The sequence below is a fragment of the Sinocyclocheilus rhinocerous genome, unplaced genomic scaffold, assembly GCF_001515625.1.
Source record: "Sinocyclocheilus rhinocerous isolate Xijiao unplaced genomic scaffold, SAMN03320098_v1.1 scaffold433, whole genome shotgun sequence".
Taxonomy (NCBI): domain Eukaryota; kingdom Metazoa; phylum Chordata; class Actinopteri; order Cypriniformes; family Cyprinidae; genus Sinocyclocheilus; species Sinocyclocheilus rhinocerous.
In genome coordinates, this window is record NW_015627897.1 from 1521964 (window position 1) to 1541997 (window position 20034).

The window sequence follows — 20034 nt, forward strand, 5'->3', positions numbered from 1 at the left end:
CAATTTTTAAACTCCGACTGGATTCGTCTGAAAGAAGAAAGTCATATACACCTAGGGTGACTTGAGGGCGAGTAATTTATGGTCTAATTTTTTTATTTTTGGGTGAATTAACCCTTTAAGAAATGTAATACTGTAGATACATTCTTAAAGGTTCGCAAGTGCAGTTCTTGAAAAATTCTTTAGAGGTTCTCAAATATTTTCTTGGTAGACTTGTGTTGATATCTGATTGTATGGTGGTTCTTCTTTCTGAAGACTCGCTCATCAACTCAATTGAAAAACACCTCAAATGGCATCTTTTTCTGCCACCTGCTGATTACAGTAAAAATCATAAGTTCACGCTATTTTCGGTGCGACTCGCTTGGAAGGAGATCAGCACTCAGTTTCATGTTTTAAAAATAAAATCCTAACAAGATCCTTATTTGAATCATTTTTATAGAGTTGTTATTTAGTAGGGCTGCAACAATATATTGTGTCGCAATATATTGCAATACAAAAATGGAACAATGTGTTTCGTGAATTGTGACAGTATATATTGTGCATAGTTCACCCAAAACCGAAAGTATAGACAAGATTTAATTTAGGCTATTATTCACATATAAAAAATTAAACCAAGAGTGCATCAAATATGGTAGCTGGTAGCTCGCACATTTGAGTATTCGTTTTTATTAATTATTAATAATAATTAAAAAAAAGTGTTATTTAACAAAATACTGTATATATAGATTACTATAAATTATTAATAACTTATTTATTTTAATGTTAATTAATTAATTTCATTTATTTATTTATAGTAGCTATATCCAGGCAGGGAGTGCAAGCATGTATGTCTAACATAATTCTTTATTTTTAGCCATGAATATGCTTTAAAATACTTATCATATTTTTATATATTTTTTTGTATGGAGACGACTCGTGACATGAGTGTATTTTTACCACCCCTATTATTTATTGTTAATAACATTCTTTTTAGGAATTCTAATTCTAAGAAGAAAATAAAAGATAAAAAACACTCTTAAATGTTTTGAAAACACAATATTCTTAACTTTATTCTTAAGTTAGAAAATAGAAGAAAGAAAAAAAATTATTCTTAAGAATGATTTGTGAATTCGGCCCCAAAGCACTCTAGCAACTGGATATTAGTGCTCTAAGAACCACTCAGATCACCTTAGCAAGCCTATAGCAACACCCTGGCATATTGACACTGACTTTTGCATGAGCACACAATCTTTTTGGGTTCTTCACAAAATGTTAAGCTGTAGTTTCAAAGCACAAATATCCCCGTTATTCAAAACAACAACCCCTCACTGTCATAGCATGACATTTTCTTTGCTCATGTTCGGTTTTGTTTCTTTACCCGGCTCTGTGCCGACAGAGGCGCGCACCCAAGCATTGTTCTCATAACCGGCTATGCCTGACTGACTCATTTATTGTCTCGCATTCAAGACACAGACACTGGCTTTCACAATGGAGGTGTGCTTTTAAAGGACAGAAGCCTGATACCCGCTGTTTCCTCTGCAGCAGAGACTCTGTCAGGTGATATTCCTCTCCTGTGGTCTCCCAAGATCCATTTTTAAGTGTGCAATTGCTGAATTCTCCTGTCATCGCTCCTGTCATTCAGCCTCTCTGCCATTTTTAGCAATTAGTCTCACGCAAGGAGGTCTGTCGCAGTCAATGCACATCCTGCGATGCCTGGTTTTTTAAGTGTCACCCGTCAAGCCTTTTATGTTTGCATTTGTCTTGAATTGTTCCGGCTCTGTCTGTGTGACCCTAAGGGCTTAAAGATGCTGCGCTTTTTACCCTCAAGTGTTGAAAATGTCAAACATTTAACTGAACCACCTGGGTCACGTAACGGGCAGAAGCTGAATGGCAGTTTTTACAGGATTTTTACATTTTCTGAAGAATATGAGAATAGGTGCTTGCCATGCAGATGCCAGTGCTGTGATGCAAGACTTGTTGCCAAGGCATTGATATGCAGTTGCTAGGAAGTTCTGGGTGGTTGCCTACTGGCCCAAGTGGAAAGAGCCCAATTCCCAAGTCTCTGTGAAATCCTCATCCCCGGTCTATTTTTTCTCTCCCAAATTCCCCTCAAAAACCATTTAGAGGATCAGTTTGATCAGTCATATCAGTTTGAAAAGTAATAGCACGGTGCTCCTCAACAACTTTCATGATTTGAGGTATCAGTTATATCTGTAGCACAAATGGTGAGGGACTAGTTGCACATCAAAATTTAATGCTGAGTGTAAGGGTCTTGTTTGAATTCTTGATTGAGTATGAACAAATAATAATAGCAATTCTGGACACAATTAGCAAGATTATGAAATGGGTCATGAATTGAGAAATCAAGATTTCCCTAATCATTTGACATACAGGCTAATGGTCAAAAGGTTGGAATATTTTAATGTCTTATGTTCACCAAGGCTGCCTTTATTTAATAAAAAATGTTAGAAATATTTAGAAAAAATATATAACCGTTATTTAAAAATCTTTTTTTTTCTATTTGAGTGAATTCCAAAAGAGTGTTTGGAATCTTCAGTGTCACTTGATCCTTCAGAAATCATTCTATGTTCATTTGGTGCTCGAGAAATTTTTTTTTGTTGTTAATGCTGAAAACCGTTTTTGCTGCTTAATATTTTTGTGGAGACTGCTTGAAAGTAAATTGTTAAAAAGTGACAGTAAAGACTTTCATAATGTTACAAAATATTTATTTTTCAAATAGTTTTTTTTTTTTTTACTTTGTTCATCAAAGAATCCGGGAAAATGCACCGCAGATTCCACAAAAACAGTAAGCAGGGGGAAAACATTTCAGCTTTGATTATAATACAAAAACATGTTTTTATTTGATAATAATAAAAAAAACGCTTAAATGACCTGAGAGCTAAAACCAGTGTAGAAAATTTACTTTTATTTCAAAATTCGGACAGTTTGTTAAAATCCTACTAACATTAATATTGCGCCTCAGGAAACATTCTGAAATAATAAAAAATGCCTCATCTTTAAACTTTTATCATCTTTTGTGAGAGACTTCATTGTCAAGTCAGTACAGTGTTGGTATTGTGTTCCCATCTGGAATAATTTGATTTTCCCGTCATATCAGTGATGCGATATGTTTTCCCGCTCCGCTTCCTGTTTCAGGTCACTACAGACCTCAGGCAGAAGTGCACAGACTCCCACACAGGCACCTCTGCCTCGGCCCCTCTGGCGGCAGGAATCATCGCCCTCGCCCTTGAGGCCAAGTAAGTCGTCCGAAGCGTGGTTTGTCCTGTCCTCAAGCGAGGTCATCTTTCTTTATCAGCAATTTGAGTGACCCGAGGCTTTCAAACAAAAAAATGGTTGCCAGCTAGATTGGCAGGCTGGAATTAACCTTCAAATTCTCATTTGGATCAGACACATGCATTGAGCGGTATCATTTTAAATGAATTCACTGGTAAAACTATAACCTTTATGACTCCACCTGTAGCTATCCGTGACCTTTACGAAAGGGCAGGAGAGATTATCTAGGAGAACTGTTTGTTTCGTTCCACCATGTATCTCACATGAAGGAAAGGCACTAACACTTCTCTCCATAGTAAAAACCTGACCTGGAGAGACATGCAGCATCTGGTTGTGAGGACGTCCAACCCTGCCCACCTCACCACTAATGACTGGAAGACAAATGGAGTGGATCGCAGAGGTAAAAACCCATCTCCTTGCTTTTCATCGCTCCCTCCTCTTTCCTTTCGCTCTGGCTTGTCTTTCCACTTTCCAGCTACTTGAACGCTTTGTGATTAGATCGATAACATTATCATTGGCTGCACCAGTCTGCAAATAGCTTCGGATCTTTTAAAGATGTCAACCTCTTTAATTCACCTCTTTACTTATAATGTCAGTCTTTTTACAACCTTTTTAAACTGGTTCTGTAGTTATTTTCAGCCGTATTGATTTCTCTCTCTCGCTCTCCTACAGTAAGTCATTCTTATGGATATGGTCTGCTGGATGCTGGGGCCATTGTGGCTCTGGCAAAGAACTGGACGAATGTTGGACCTCAGCGGAAATGTGTCCTCTCCTTGGTGTCTGAGCCTAGGTAGGTTAAACCCTCTGTACTGGATTGATCTTAAAAGGGTTAGTTTTGGTAGCAAAAATGGGCAATTCTGTCATTTTCTTACCTTTATGTCCATTCAAACTGAATGTTTACGCTGCCGTTTTCCATTCAGTGAAACCATCCGGTGACCAGGGGCTTCCGATCTTCAAAAAGACATAAAACACCATAACCTAGTCTGAAGACAAGCGATAATATGGCTTTTTGGAGTTTGAAGGCCTTAGTTTTTATCCACTTGATTGCATAGATAAAGCCCTATGATTTTTTGTGCTGCAGAAAATGTGGACAGAATCTCCGAAATGCAGTCATAAAAATGGAATTAACATTGAATTTCATGGAATCTTAAGTTTGAATGAAATTTTTCAAATGTACGGCAACACAGTTAATCTAAATTAAATACGATTCCTGGTTTACTCCAATTGTCAAACAGCAAAAATCGGAGAAATATCATATTAAAATGTAGAGTAAGATTCAATGTAATAAGGATAATAGTATTGGGTTATTCTGTGAAGCTCTTTATTTGTTAAAAATAATATAATGTTAACATGAATTAATATATTTTAATTAATACCATTTAAAAGTTTGGTATCTGTAAGATTTTTAAATGTAAAATACATTATTAATAAAAAAAATACATTAATAGTAAATATACTAAAATATATTAATAGTAATATTGTGAAATATTTGTGCAATTTAAAATAACTGTTTAATTTGAATGCATTTTAAAAATGTTTTTAAATTTACTCCTGTGATGTAAAGCTGAATTTTCAACATCATTACTCCAGTCTTCAGTGTCACATGATCCTTCAGAAATTATTAATATGCTGATATGCTGCTCAAGAAACATTTATTATTATCAATGTTGAAAACAGTTTAACTGCTTCGTATTTTTCCGGATAGCAGGATACTTTTTTTTTTTTAATTCTTTGATGATAAAAAAAACAACAATATTTATGTGAAATAAAAATATTTAGTAACTTTTGAATAGAAGGGTATATTAAAGACATGAAAATTCATAAATTATTAAAAATATGGATTTATTCATTCATTTGATTAGACATTCTTTTTGATTATAAAATTATTTTAAAAATAGTATAAAATTATTATTATTAAAAAAACATTTTTGATGGAAAAATTTAACTGTTTCAAGCAGCATGAGCATTCTGCAAAATGACTTTTGCCTGGCTGAGTAAATTATGATAGAATACTAATTTGTGTGAACTAAATCCTCTGCTAGAAGAAACTGCAGTCTTAATTGATTCTTCACTAACATATGGCAAACTGAGATTCTTCGGTGCACACAAATGGAATGTTTTAAATTTAGTGCTGCTAAAAAGGTCATGAAGTGCAAGAGGAAACAGGAATATGAAACAAGGTGGGAGCGAAACATCACTTTTGACGTTTTATCATATTTAAATTTAGAGCTGCATCTCCGCTGCCTACAGAGTGTGTTTAAAGGAAGTAATGGCTTGCAGATACATCCAGCTTGTTACATCCACGTTTGTCACACTTCCATCACTGCTGACATCTTGGAGCTCAAGAAGGACCCTCAGAGTACCTCTCCACCAATCTCATCCTCTCTCCCAGCATATCATGTCTCTCGCTCTAAAAACTCACCCTCTTTTTATCCCTTCCTCCAGTCATCCTTTATGGATCACCAACGTTATGGAAAGATCAAGGGGTTTTGGAGCAAAGCCCAATTTAACATGCTGGTTGCAGAAGTCACAGAGCGAAGTGATTACGGGCTGCCTCACTTCCATCTCTGCCGTATTTTTCTTCATTTTTCACTCGCAACATCTCTGACTTGAAGTCTTGCACGCGCTGCGGCGTTACCGCGCACAGAGGGGTTACGCTTCATTCCTCGTGGACTTGTCAGAGGCTGTAGCTTGTTGTTCTCTCTCTTGATTTAAGCTCTTCTTCCAGTGTAACCCTGTCTCTGGTGAGCAGGGCCGGGCCGCTCTAAGCTCCTTTTAGGATTGGGTTTAGAGTGCCAAAAGCCTACCGGCTCCTGTGGCGGTCATCGGTGGCACAGGTCTTAACCTGACTGAACCTTTCTGTTGGACCAGGAATGTGTTTTGCACACTTAAGTGTTGCAGCAGCAGTTTGATATAGTAAGAATCAGTTAATCTTTCCCAGTAGCTATTAATAAGGCCAGTTTGATGCATCGACTATGTACAAGTAAACACGGTAATGCTTTCATCACATTGCTTTATTTAACATATCAACTTCTAGTGTAGTAAGTTTGGGGAATAATTACCTATGTTCAAACAATGCTTGGAAATTCATTAAACATTTATGCTTAAGATAATAGTGATGCTTTCTTTTGAGGCTTCAATAAACATTTGGGTAATATGCCATTTTGTGTGTGTGCTGTTGCTTTTATAAGCAGTTGAACTAACAGTTTTCACCTGGTGGATGATAAATGACACATTAAAGGAGGATCTGAGCCATATCTAGTGTTAAGATTGTGTTTTCAGCTAAATCGTGGTTCTAGTTTGAGAATATTTTGATGATCTTACACTAAACTTACGAAAGTTTTGGGTCAGTAGGATTTTCAACAAGGATATCTTAAATGAATCAAAAGTGACCGTAAAGACTTAAATTTTTACAAAAAATTATATTTCAGATAAATCGTGTGCTTTTACATTTTTGAAAAAACAAGAATGCTAAAAAAAGGCATTACAGTTTCTACAAAAATATTAAGCAGCACAACTGTTTTCAACTTTGGTAAGAGCAAGGAATGTTTCTTGAGCAGCAAATCAGCATATTAGAATGATTTCTGAAGGATTCTGTGACACTGGAGACTGATAATGTAATGATGAGTAATGATGCTGAAAATTCTGCTTTGCGTCACAGGAATAAATTACATTTTAAAATATATTAAGACAGAAAACAGTTATTTTAAATTGTAATATCATTTTACAATATTACTGTTTTACTGTATTTTTGATTAAATAAATGCAGCCTTGGTAAACATAAGAAACTTCTTTCAAAAGCGTTAAATCTTAAAGACCCCCAAATTTTAAATGATAATGCATAATGCATTCATAATTACTTGTATTAAGAAGTATAACTTTTCATTGTGGTTTATCTGTCAGTTCTTGAACACTATTTTCCTGTTTTTAGGAATATTGGGAGTCATTTGGTGATCAATAAGAGTGTGGATGCATGTGCTGGAACGGACAACTTTGTGAGCTCATTAGAGCATGCTCAAGCCCAGCTCACCCTGTCCTACAACCGCAGAGGAAACCTGGCCATCTACCTGATCAGCCCACAGGGCACCCGCTCCACGCTGCTTGCACCCAGGTCAGGCACTGAAAGGGATACCTCCACACACTTTATACTCAAATAGAGTATAGCTGAATCCGTTAAGTTTAACATTCTCTGTCTCTTTCTCTCTCAGACCTCACGATTTCTCCTCTGAGGGCTTCAGTGACTGGGCTTTCATGACCACCCACTCCTGGGATGAGGACCCTCGTGGAGAATGGACGTTGGAGATTGAGAACGTGGCTGGAACCAGCGACTATGGTAATAGCTCGTCCATCCAATCTGCAGTTTTTTTTGTTCCATTTATGCTTCAGACGTGTTGAGCCGTGGTGCTCATGCAGGAGATGCAGGTTCAAATCCAGCAAATTTGGACTTCCAGTGTACCCTAATCCCATTCCAGGGGGCTGTTTCATAAAACTAGTTTACAAAATGGTAATAAAAATGGTAAAATTAAAATATAAAATATAAACAAAATAAAAACAAAAATTATAGAAAATAACATAAAATAAAAAACGATCTTGAAAGTGATTAAAAAGTCAAACATTGATTGTGATCCAATAAAATAAACAAATTATAATAAAAATGGAGTAATAAAAGAGCATAAAGAAAATATAAATACAATTAAACAAAAATGATAAAAAAGTAGATTGTCATAATCTACTTTTAAAATAAAAGATAAAACAATCTGGGACTTGGAAATGATTAAAAAGAGTCCGATATTGATTGTGATCCAAAAAAAGTCTCTTTTATGTCTGCCAGTGCCCTGATTTGCACTTCACAGAAATGTAGAGTATCTTCTCTCCAAATCCGCCTGATTTGCCCAATCCTGTTTTCTTCCTCTTTTATGTCAGTCAATTTGACTTCCTTCACCACACCCCGCAGTAAATCTGATTAATTAAATCTAGCTAAGTAAATCAGAGGACTGAGTTTTTTTCTCCCTCTCCCACTATCACACTCTCCAGCTGCTCATGAAAACTGTAAATATAAAGGGACTTCCAGCCAAAGCCCATTCATTTGTCCTGCTCAGACGCTAACACAACTGCTTTATGTCTGGATTGAATGGACCATTCGTCCAGTGCATTACCTAGTCCATTTCTCTTTGTTGCTTTAAGAATTTACAGAGCTACTGACTTTATTGGACTATAGAGACAAAGTGTGCCATCTATCTAATCTAATGCATGTCGAAGCAGTGTGGCACTACAGTTACTGAATGATGATGACAAGAAGTCTGTGTTCAGACATTTCGTGTGCTGTTACAGGGCACAAGGATGATCAAGCTTTTATCTTCCGAGTAATTTGTGTTAGTGGCCACAAAATGAGCAAGATGTACAGGTGATAATATACAATCAGACATTGTCAAAATAGAAAGGGTGTTATCGTTTTATCTCGTATACAAGTGAAGAGTTAATTTGCTTATCTGTTTTTGCAAATAAACTCTTCAAGTATAGAATACAAATGGGGATTACTTTGCATTTGACTTATTTTATACTAAATGGGGCTAATAAATATTGCTTTTTAGTTGGTCAAGCATTGATACATGAAACTACAGCAGTCAACATTTGAAGTGGATCAAAAAAGTTAATCAAAGTTGTCCTAAGACAATGCGTTTTAGGTTTTAGGACAACTTGGATGTAAGGTTTTGATCCACTTCAAATGTTGACCAGTGTAGTACAGCTGTGTAGGAAACCTTTACCCGTGACAGTGGTCATTTATGCAGCATGCAGCTAAAGGTGATTATACTAAAGTATCTTAATGTAAAATGAGCAATCAAAATGAAATATTTTAGTTTAAAAAATGTCATTCCTATATTACATATTACAATTGTAAAATTATCTGATATATACTCGTTATGCTTAATCCGTATGTGTGTCAGTTCTAATGAGCTATATTACTAAAGAATTGTTTATTGTGATTATCATTAATATTACAATTATTATTTTAATTAACATTTTATCATATTCCTTTCATTTTATAAATTCAGTAAGCCATGAGAGGCTCCATAGTTATGTGATCATCAGTATTATTTTGGTATCATTGAGATTTATGAGTTTTATTATTATTTTTAAATCAGTTATATATATATATTATGTTATTTTCATTGTAAAGTTTTAGTAATTTTTGTTGTGTGTTTCTTTTTAAAAGAAATTAAAAGTTTTGTTGTTTTAAACATTTTTAAAAGTTTTTTTGTGTTAGTTAACTTTGGTCAGATCGCTAATGCATTGCCTCTTGTGGCTTTTTGCTTTAATACCTCTATTCTAACTTAGCACTATTCTGGTTTACTTGAGAAATCAGCTGTGCTAATGTTGTTTGCTTTTGGTCGGTTGCTTGTGTTCCTAATTTGTGAGTTGACAGCATCTGCTGACTGAATAAATGTGCATATAGTGTAATAGTCTACTGATTGAGACAGAATGAACACAGACATAATGATTCACAACTGGCAACGGTCCTAATTTTGTGTGCATGAGTCAGATTGTTGAATCTCTCTCTCTCTGTCTGTTTTAGGCACTCTGACTCAGTTCACGCTGGTTCTCTATGGCACAGCTTCTAGTTTATCCGGCCCTTCAGCAGCAGACTCCAGTAGCTGCAAAACATACGACCGAAAATGTATATATTTATATCATTTCATATAGTTAATTTAATCGATATCACACAAAGAGTGCCGTTTCTTTCTCCAAAAATTACCATGATTTAGCTGCAAAACATACGACCTCAATCAGATCTGCACAGGTAAGTGTCAGAGTAAATGATGGTGAAAGTGCGCCCCCTGCCAACTACTAGTGGCATTTACTAGCTGTCCTCAGTAACTAAGCTGTTTTCAGCTGCAGGCCTGATTGTCAGAATGGTATGCTCCCATACTACTCATATATACTCATTCTTCTGCAGTATGTGTACCGTGCACATTTTCATGCATGGAACACCTAGATGACCTAATACATTTGCCAAAATGTGCAGTTTACAACTAAAGTACACTGCACACGACTATGCACTTGACTTGACCTTCCATTTCTTGTTTAACGAAACAATATTAACATCGTTTAACATCTTGACTTATTATTTTATTTGTCGTCTGAAACATTTGGACATTTTGCACAACATTTTGTGTAATATTTTGCATTAAAAAATGCAAAAAGGCAATTTTTTCTAAATGAATCATGTCACGTAGGGTCATGCAACAACCATTCAAAACACCCCTACAGAGCGCACGCATACATAGTGCGAGTGCGCATTTAGAGTGCGTTCTTTTACTGCATGATTCAGTCTATTACAATACATTTACAATGATCTTTCTCCAAAAATTACCATGATTACAAACGTAGGCCCTAATATAGATTTTTTTTTTACAACAGTTCAAATAACAAGAAGCTAATTAAGGGACTTGCGTTTTAGACACCATATTGCATGTTTTTTTTTTATTTCGACAACAAAAATAATTCCAAACACAGCCACAGCACTGTTTTGTGTCTCTGAGCACCATGACGGAGTTTTGTTCCTGAATGAATCAACCGTTTAAATGATTCGGCTCAATTGCAATTACTCCCTTATTAACAGTGACTTGCTGCCACCTGCTGGCGGTTTTAATTTCACATTTAAAGTATCTTTTTATTATTTAAATAATTTCAAATAACCGTTTTCAACGTTTTATGTTTAATATATCAAAAGATTATTTATGCATTTGCAATTGCAGGTTAAATGCATTCGTGTTCTGCACTAAACAGTAGTGTGTAAATATATCTAAATGCCACTTCAGATGCAGCTTCTGTTTCTCCTCTGCATTGCAAAGATGAATTTTATTGATACTGATTTAATTTGCTTGGTAACAGTCCAAATGTCTTATTATTCTAATTTACTGATTAAATGTAAGAATTTGACTCAAAAGATACTGCACAATTTTAGAGAAATGGCTTTATAAAGATAAAAAGGCCCATACAAGGTAAAAATCAATTTAAACTTATTAAAAAAATATTCATTTCTATCGGTGTGAACTGCCCACCACACAGAATATGAAGAATATCAAAAACTTTAGGAGTCAGCTGTCCACGGCAGTCCTTAAGATATCAGCACAATGTAGCGAATCAGCTCATGGGGAAATATGAATAATTAATCATAACTAGTTATAATTAATTATAAATATTTAGATCCGCTGTAGATATTTACTTGACCTCTCAGGGTCAACTGTCTGTCAATTCTAAGAACGTTAATTTCCTGGTTAAGGGAAATAACTTTCTTACTGTACAACTCTACACAGAGCCCTGCATAAAACAGTATAAAATCTCAAAGACAACATACACGATGACCTGAAGGGTATGTGTGTTCATTCAAAGAAAGGTTTTCCTATGAATTAATTAGAAAAGAGTCCATTTCTACTGTGCACTGTGTCTCTTCCTTAAGAAAAAGGCAGTGATTTTCCCTACTTACATTCCATTAGGTCGTAAATGTATCTGGTGTCAGGGTTGCCATGGTAACCAGGGGGGGCCTGGTGTCGTTGCAGACATCCTGGCATCCAGTTTATTGGGTGAGGGGACTGTGACGATTTGTTGATCTAATGAATAACTGATTTGTTAAATCAAATGAAAAATTGTGTGTTTGATTGGTCCAGACGCTACAACAATAACACACTCAGCAAAATATCGTCTGATTATCATTATCGATAAAATCCAAGAAAATATCGAGATATTATTTTTTGTCAATATCGCACACCCCTAATTATATTATGAACACAACAAAACATTAATTTTGTTGAAAAACACGACATTGAAGATACTGAAGACTGGAGTAATGATATAGAAAATTTAGCTTTGCATCACAGGGATAAAAGACATTTGAAAATATAATAATATAGAAAACAGTTGTTTTAATTTGTAATAATATTTCACAAAACTGAGTTAATGGTCAAATAAATGCAGCCTTGGGGAGCACTTCATTCCTAAACTTTTGAAGTATAACACTGTAAATCTGACCCTGACAATCTCCCCACTAATTGAAAGCTTTAAACTAAATCTATAAAGCTTGCAGCTGTTTTTATAGGTCCCTTTTGCTTGTGTTGAGTGTGCTGTGCTGGTCATGTCTTAGCTGTTAAACTGTGTGTTCATAACTCTATCCTGGAATTAGTTCACAGTGCCAGCTGCATTGGCAGCCGTGTAAAGGCAGCTGTCCAGTTTAGCCTGCGGCCGTGCCCCTCTCTGTGGACACTCATTGCCAGCTCATTCTTACCTCTCCACACACACACTGACCCTGCCACTACTCTTTCATCAGCTCTTTCCTTTTTCTGTCCTCTGCCTTCTCCGCTGGCCAACACCTCCTCTCCTGCCCTCCTCTGAATGACACCATGCTCAAAGGATTTCTTTATGAATGCTCAAAATATGCTCTTCACCTCTTTTTTGTGTACTATAATGGGCAGAGGTGTATGTAGTTGGTTTATCTCCCAATAATCGGTTTCTTAAAGCCTGTTTACACAGTGTACACTCTTAAAAATAAAGGTTTCAAAAGTGGGGTTTCATAGGGATGCCATAGAAGAACCATTTCTGGTTCCTCAAAGAACCTTTCAGTGATCAGTTCTAAAAGAACACTTTTTTTGTGTGTGTGTGTGTGAGGAACATTTAAATAATCTAAAGAATGTTTTTCCATTATAAAGAACCTTTTGTGGAAAGGAAAGGTTCCATTTGTGTTAAAGGTTCTTCATGGAACCACAGATGCCAATAAACAACCTTTATTTTTAAGAGTGTAATGCAGCTTATGGCTCGTTTCCACTGAGCGGTACGGTTCGGTTCGGTACAGTACGGTACGCAATTATTTCCGTTTCCACTGTCAGAAGTTGTGAATGGTACCAAAATAGTGTACCGTACCACTTTTTTGGTACCCTTCCGTTGGGGTACCTAGCACAGCAAAGGGTACCAATGAAATGTAGTTTTAAGAGTTTTTCAGGCGAGAATGTAATTGTTTAAAACTCATATCTGCTGTTTATTTATAAAGATAGCACCTATTTGAAAATTTGCTATGCCGATTTCGGAGCTCCGGGTGATCAGCGGGCGCTCGGTACTCATGTATCCGCCAAGAGCAGCCTTAGCTCGGGTAGTCCTTCTGACATTTGCCGCTGGCTCTGATGTCTCTGTAGTGACTTATATAAGCCTCTTATACTTTGTACTTATACTTTTATAATGGCTATTATTGTTCATTAAAACTGACATTTAACAAAAAGAGGCAGAGTTGTGCTTATTGTCGTGGTTCATCGTCGAACGCTACTTTCCGGCATACACCACGCCTACCAAGTAAGGGTATTACTGGCAGTGGAAACGCAAGCCTGATCAGGGTTACCCGTACCGAATCATACTGTACTGAACTGTACTGTACCGTACCACTCAGTGGAAACGAGAACTTATTCTGGCCGAGAGCTGGCCACTTACACTGGAAGAGACTGTCTGACCGACACATTTATCTGGAATTGTTGATTCAACAGTAAAGCACCAGCTTGGACAGAACATTTCAGAAAAGCACTCTTTGTGACAGCCTGGTAAGATGACAGGTGGACTGGTGCACTCAGACTCAAGGAAGTTGCGTAATGCTAGCCAAACTACTCATTTTTAGCTAGCACTTGGCACTTTTGTGTACAACATGCATCAGGCGGTTAGTGAACAGGTAAGGTGGGCTGGATGTGCGGATGTGTGGTTTATGTGGCTGAGGCTACATTCAATGAAAACAACACAAAAATAGCCTGAGGCCGAATTTGTCAAAAATGGAAAAAAAAAAATACCTGAATGATTTGCTCAATATTAAAACATTAAAAAATGTAAAAATTACAAATCACTCAGTATTTTGGATTTAATAATAATAATAATAATTTTCTTTAAATATTATTATTATTATTATTATTATATAGAAATATTTTTAAATACTGTTTTATCACAAAATGTCGCAATACATTACAGGAGGCTCCGACTTACAGCGATTTTACCACAGTTAAACAGCTTTTTTGTTATTTTAGTATTATTTATATAGTGTTGTAGTATGTATTAATATTTAGAATTAGCCTTTATTTTTATATTTTCAGTTTTAATTTTAGTTTTAGTAATTTTATCAAAAGCAATATTTATTAATTTTGAATGGGCTTGTTTTCATATTTTCTGTTTTCATTTTAAATGTATTTTAAGATGTAGTAATTTTGTAAAAAAAAAAAAGTTTATAAATATTTTGAATTAAATTGTTATTTTAGTAAAAAGTGATTTTAGTACTTTGTCTCAAACTTATTTTACTTCAGTTAGTTGTCAAGGCAATATTTCTAATTAGCATTTAGGTTTTATACATTTTACGTGCTCATCTAATGGAATTTTTTTTTTTTTAAGTTTTATAACAATAATGTTTTTTAGACACTTCACACTGTGCGTAAGAATACTCTTAACCATGGTAAAATGACTGCAAAGCACGGCCTCTTATTGCTTTTTGAAATGTCATATTTGGTCTCAATTTGTGCATTGTTTGTATCAGCAAAAGCCCTTTGTGTATATCAGGTGGGCTGCCTTACCTGTGTATGATTCTTAAAGATTGATCCAGGAGTTCTTCCTGGTGCTCATTCTACTGTGATGAAGGTTTGCACGTTATCCCTGATCTGACCTCTGCAGCTTGAACCCTCTCCAGGTGTTAAGCACTGTTACCACAGCAACCCAACATGCCCTACCAACCCATAAATAGGGATTTTGCACTGAAAAAAAACACCTTTTAGTAGATGAGCCTTTGCCGTTGTCAGAAGATGCTGACTTGGATGGTTTAGTAATTATTCCAGTAATAGGACTCGCATCAGGCAAGGTAGCATATTTGAAAAGACCTGAATTTCCTGGATCGTATTTCTTCTTGGCTTGGCAGGCAGCGTTTGAGGTGTAAATAAGCCTAAGCAGTGCAGAGCAATGCAGTGTTTAGCTTCAGTCCTCAGGCGGATTCATTTACTCCATCACACTTCACACACACACAAGCTGCCCAACTCTCCGTCCTATTTAAAGGATGTAACGGGTTCAATACAAATTAAACTCTAGCAACAAGCGTTTGTGGCATAATGTAATATTTTTATTGCCACAAACGTTTGTGGCAATAATTTACCATGAAATATTTTTTGTTTATAAAAAAACAAAGCAAAAACCACCGTTAAATAAGACAGTGAAAGTACAGAGAGACAGACGGTAAGCCTTAAAAGCCTTCTCGGCAGCCATATCACCCTGTAGCCCAAGACTGGTTGCCCACTGACAAATTATTATTAAAATAGATTTGCACACTGTATTAAAGGTATAGCTGCAAAACTTTTATACATTTATACATGCTTGCTTGTTTGGTAACGTTGTCTGTGCATATCCAATCATTTATCTTCACAAAAAGCTTGACAATAACATGTTGATACACTTCTTTTTCCTTTTCTCTTTATCCACATCAATATTTTTAGGTTATTATTTTTTATTCATTTATAATTATTATATTGTTGTTAATTTTTTTCAGCCATTTCATTGAAGTTTTTACTATTTAATAATATACAGTATCTCACAGAAGTGAGTACACCCCTCACATTTTTGTAAATATTTTATTATATATTTTCATGTGACAACACTGAAGAAATGACACTTTGCTACAATGTAAAGTAGTGAGTGTACAGCTTGTATAACAGTGTAAATTTGCTGTCCCCTCAAAATAACTCAACACACAGCCATTAAAGGGGTCATATGATGCGATTTCAATTTTTCCTTTCTCTTTGGAGTGTTACAAGCTCTTGGTGCATAAAGAAGATCTGTAAAGTTGCAAAGACTAAAGTCTCAAATCCAAAGAGATATTCTTTATAAAAGTTAAGGTGTCATGTGACTCATTAGTGTTACAAGGTCTCAGGTGTGAATGGGGAGCAGGTGTGTTAAATTTGGTGTTATCGCTCTCACTCTCTCATACTGGTCACTGGAAGTTCAACATGGCACCTCATGGCAAAGAACTCTCTGAGGATCTGAAAAAAAGAATTGTTGCTCTACATAAAGATGGTGTAGGCTATAAGAAGATTGCCAAGACCCTGAAACTGAGCTGCAGCACGGTGGCCAAGACCATACAGCGGTTTAACAGGACAGGTTCCACTCAGAACAGGCCTCGCCATGGTCGACCAAAGAAGTTGAGTGCACGTGCTCAGTGTCATATCCAGAGGTTGTGTTTGGGAAATAGACGTATGAGTGCTGCCAGCATTGCTGCAGAGGTTGAAGGGGTTGGGGGTCAGTCTGTCAGTGCTCAGACCATACGCCGCACACTGCATGAAATTGGTCTGCATGGCTGTCGTCCCAGAAGGAAGCCTCTTCTAAAGATGATGCACAAGAAAGCCCGCAAACAGTTTGCTGAAGACAAGCAGACTAAGGACATGGATTACTGGAACCATGTCCTGTGGTCTGATGAGACCAAGATAAACTTATTTGGTTCAGATGGTGTCAAGCGTGTGTGGCGGCAACCAGGTGAGGAGTACAAAGACAAGTGTGTCTTGCCTACAGTCAAGCATGGTGGTGGGAGTGTCATGGTCTGGGGCTGCATGAGTGCTGCCGGCACTGGGGAGCTACAGTTCATTGAGGGAACCATGAATGCCAACATGTTCTGTGACATACTGAAGCAGAGCATGATCTCCTCCCTTCGGAGACTGTGCTGCAGGGCAGTATTCCAACATAACGACCCCAAACACACCTAAGGGTAAAGGTGATGAATTGGCCAAGCATGTCTCCAGACCTAAACCCTATTGAGTATCTGTGGGGTATCCTCAAACGGAAGGTGGATGAGCGCAAGGTCTCTAACATCCACCAGCTCCGTGATGTCGTCATGGAGGAGTGGAAGAGGACTCCAGTGGCAACCTGTGAAGCTCTGGTGAACTCCATGCCCAAGAGGGTTAAGGCAGTGCTGGAAAATAATGGTGGCCACACAAAATATTGACACTTTGGGCCCAATTTGGACATTTTGCATCATATGACCCCTTTAATGGCTGTGTGTTGAGTTATTTTGAGGGGACAGCAAATTTACACTGTTATACAAGCTGTACACTCACTACTTTACATTGTAGCAAAGTGTCATTTCTTCAGTGTTGTCACATGAAAAGATATAATAAAATATTTACAAAAATGTGAGGGGTGTACTCACTTCTGTGAGATACTGTATATTTTTATAATAAGTTTGTTAAAAATTGTCCTGTGGTGGTTTATGGAGATAGATATATATATGCATGTATGTATGTATGTATGTATGTATATATATATATAATAATTAGATATTTCTTTAGAATTTTAAGGTTAAAATTAAATTAAGATTTTTAATTTTAAAACATTATGTATATTTATTTTAAAAGTCCTGTTGTGACTAATGAAATCCTTAACATTGCGAAGGCGAAAGTGTGGGGTTGAAAAAATACAAATAATTTATTTGAATATTCTATTAGGGTTGAAAAGGAGTGGAAAATTTCTGGTAAATTTCCGGAAACTTTCCAAAAATCCCTGGAATATTCAAAAAAATCCTGGAAAGGTTCCAAAATTTCTGGAATATTTCCGAAATTTACTGGAAATTTTCCACCTTTTTGCAACCCTATATTCTATGTAGTATCCCAGTTAGTGATGAGGTGATAAATGGATTATTATTAATAAAATGCTGTTTTAAATGGAGTACAGCATGTAACATTGCAACATGTCTGCTTCCTGAATGTACTATCAGCTGCCCTTCAAAAAATGCAAGCTTTGGATTTTAACCTTTAAATCCTCCGGAATGCCGGTCTCATGGACGTCCATCCAAGTGTAAACATGGTTTTTGGTTAAAAAAAAAAAAAAGTCAAATAGATTTTCAGTGGAAATCAGCAATATAGTTTAGCTTGTATTTTGTAACCTAAACTGAATTATGTTTCTTCCTCCCGCAGAGTGCAACCCCGGCTTCTACTTGCACAACAAGGGCTGCGTGAGAGACTGTCCAGCAGGTTTCACCGCAGGCACCCGCTCCATTTTCCTCCCCAACAACGAGGTGACGTCCGTCCTCCGTCCCGCCTGCCAGTCCTGCGACCCCATCTGCCTCACCTGCAGCGGCACGAGCCCTCAGAGCTGCCTCTCCTGCCCTCCTCACAGCCACCTGGACGCTGTCAGCGGCACCTGTCTGCACCAGAACCACATCCAGCGTGAGTCTCCGGACGGCGGGCTGTTCCAGACGCAAGGAGGCGGCTCGTCCATCAAACTGCACCCAAAGCTCGCCTCTCGCCTGCCTGCGACCGTGGCTGTGCTCAGCTGTGCCTTCATCATGGCTACGTTTGTGGCCGTGTTCGGCTTCCTGCAGATGCACACACGCAAGCAGAACAAACTGCTGTCCGCCGAAGCCGGGCCAGGATCCGGCTTACTGGTCGGGTTCGGTTTCAACCGCACCGCAGTGGCCTACAAGGGCATCCCGAGCGTTTGGAGGGAGGACGAGGGCAATTCCGAGTCTGAGAACGAGGAATTCGAGATCCGCAATGAGAGGACTGGCTTCATCAAAACACAAAGTGCTCTTTAACCCCTTCTTGCCCACGTTCCTCCCCTCTCTAGCCTCTACTGCACTGGTGTCTCTTTTTTAGTGTGATTTCCTTCTGGGGTTCGTCTGAGCATATCTCACTTCTGGGGGTTTTGGTTTGTTTTTCGCACCTGTCGTAGTTATGTGAGCCATGATTCACCTGGGGGTTGACCTCTCTCGGTGCCTCAACATGGAAAGCTTCCAATCACAAGCGACGGGGATGAGCCGATGGTCACAGGGTTGTCCCGGATTTACAATAAACATGATTATTGTTTGGTCTCTTCCTCTTGCCTAGTGAGATTTTAAGAAACAACAAGATTGAATTATTCGCATACGAGAAAAACAAAGCTTTTCTTTGAGTGAATGAGTGTGTGTGTCTGTGTGAGTGAAACTACGTTTATATGAAGTCAGTCAGTGCTCCAGTGGGTCGGATCCACTGGCTTTGCGCAGGGAGCCTTTTAGAAGAACTTATCACTATTTCTACATGATCAGATGGAGAGCAGAGCGGTGTGTTGTTAAACGTGTTTGAAGAGCTTACTGCTCCCCCTAGAGCATCTACATTGACAAATTCATGATTATTTTATGTACAGTAGGCTGTTTAAAGGAATAGTTCTCCAAAAGATGAAACCTGACATTATTTGCTCACCCTCATGTCATTGCAAACCTGCATGATTTTCTTAGGTGGAAAAAAGTCCAAATGCCTCTAAATTTTATATATAGTGCTGTCAAATGATTAATCGCATTCAAAATGAAAGTTTGTGTTTACACAATATATGTGTACTGTGTATATTTATTATGTGTGTGTGTATATATATATATATATATATATATATATAAGAACACATGCATGTATATATTTAATAAAAATGTTATAAATATGTGTATGTATGCGTATATATATATATATATATGTGTGTGTGTGTGTGTATGTATACACACACACACACACACACTAGTCAACATTTGAAGTGGATCAAAATCTTTCATCAAAGTTGTCCTAATCATATACAAAGTACACACACACACACATATATTATGTAAACACAAACTTTTATTTTGGATGTGATTAATTGTTTGACAGCCCAAATATAAATATATACACTAAACATACATATAAAACACAAACATAGTTAATCAAAATGTCAAAATCATGGCATCAAACCTAGTATGATTCATTATTTTGTAAT

At 37.0% G+C, this 20034-nt stretch overlaps 1 protein-coding gene across 5 annotated transcripts in view; it reads left to right on the forward strand.

Annotated features, from left to right (window-relative positions):
• The window catches only part of LOC107737005 (furin-1-like), a 129353-nt gene extending 109857 nt beyond the window's left edge, over window positions 1–19496 (forward strand). For all 5 annotated transcript variants that reach the window (XM_016548401.1, XM_016548403.1, XM_016548400.1 and 2 more), the window contains 8 exons: window positions 3133–3233; window positions 3567–3670; window positions 3943–4060; window positions 7202–7381; window positions 7479–7603; window positions 9845–9932; window positions 10044–10069; window positions 18231–19496. In XM_016548401.1, coding sequence (XP_016403887.1) covers window positions 3133–3233; window positions 3567–3670; window positions 3943–4060; window positions 7202–7381; window positions 7479–7603; window positions 9845–9932; window positions 10044–10069; window positions 18231–18850 — 1362 coding nt within the window. In that variant the 3' untranslated portion in view covers window positions 18851–19496. The remainder of the gene's footprint in view (window positions 1–3132; window positions 3234–3566; window positions 3671–3942; window positions 4061–7201; window positions 7382–7478; window positions 7604–9844; window positions 9933–10043; window positions 10070–18230) is intronic.
• The last annotated feature ends 538 nt before the right edge of the window (window positions 19497–20034 follow it).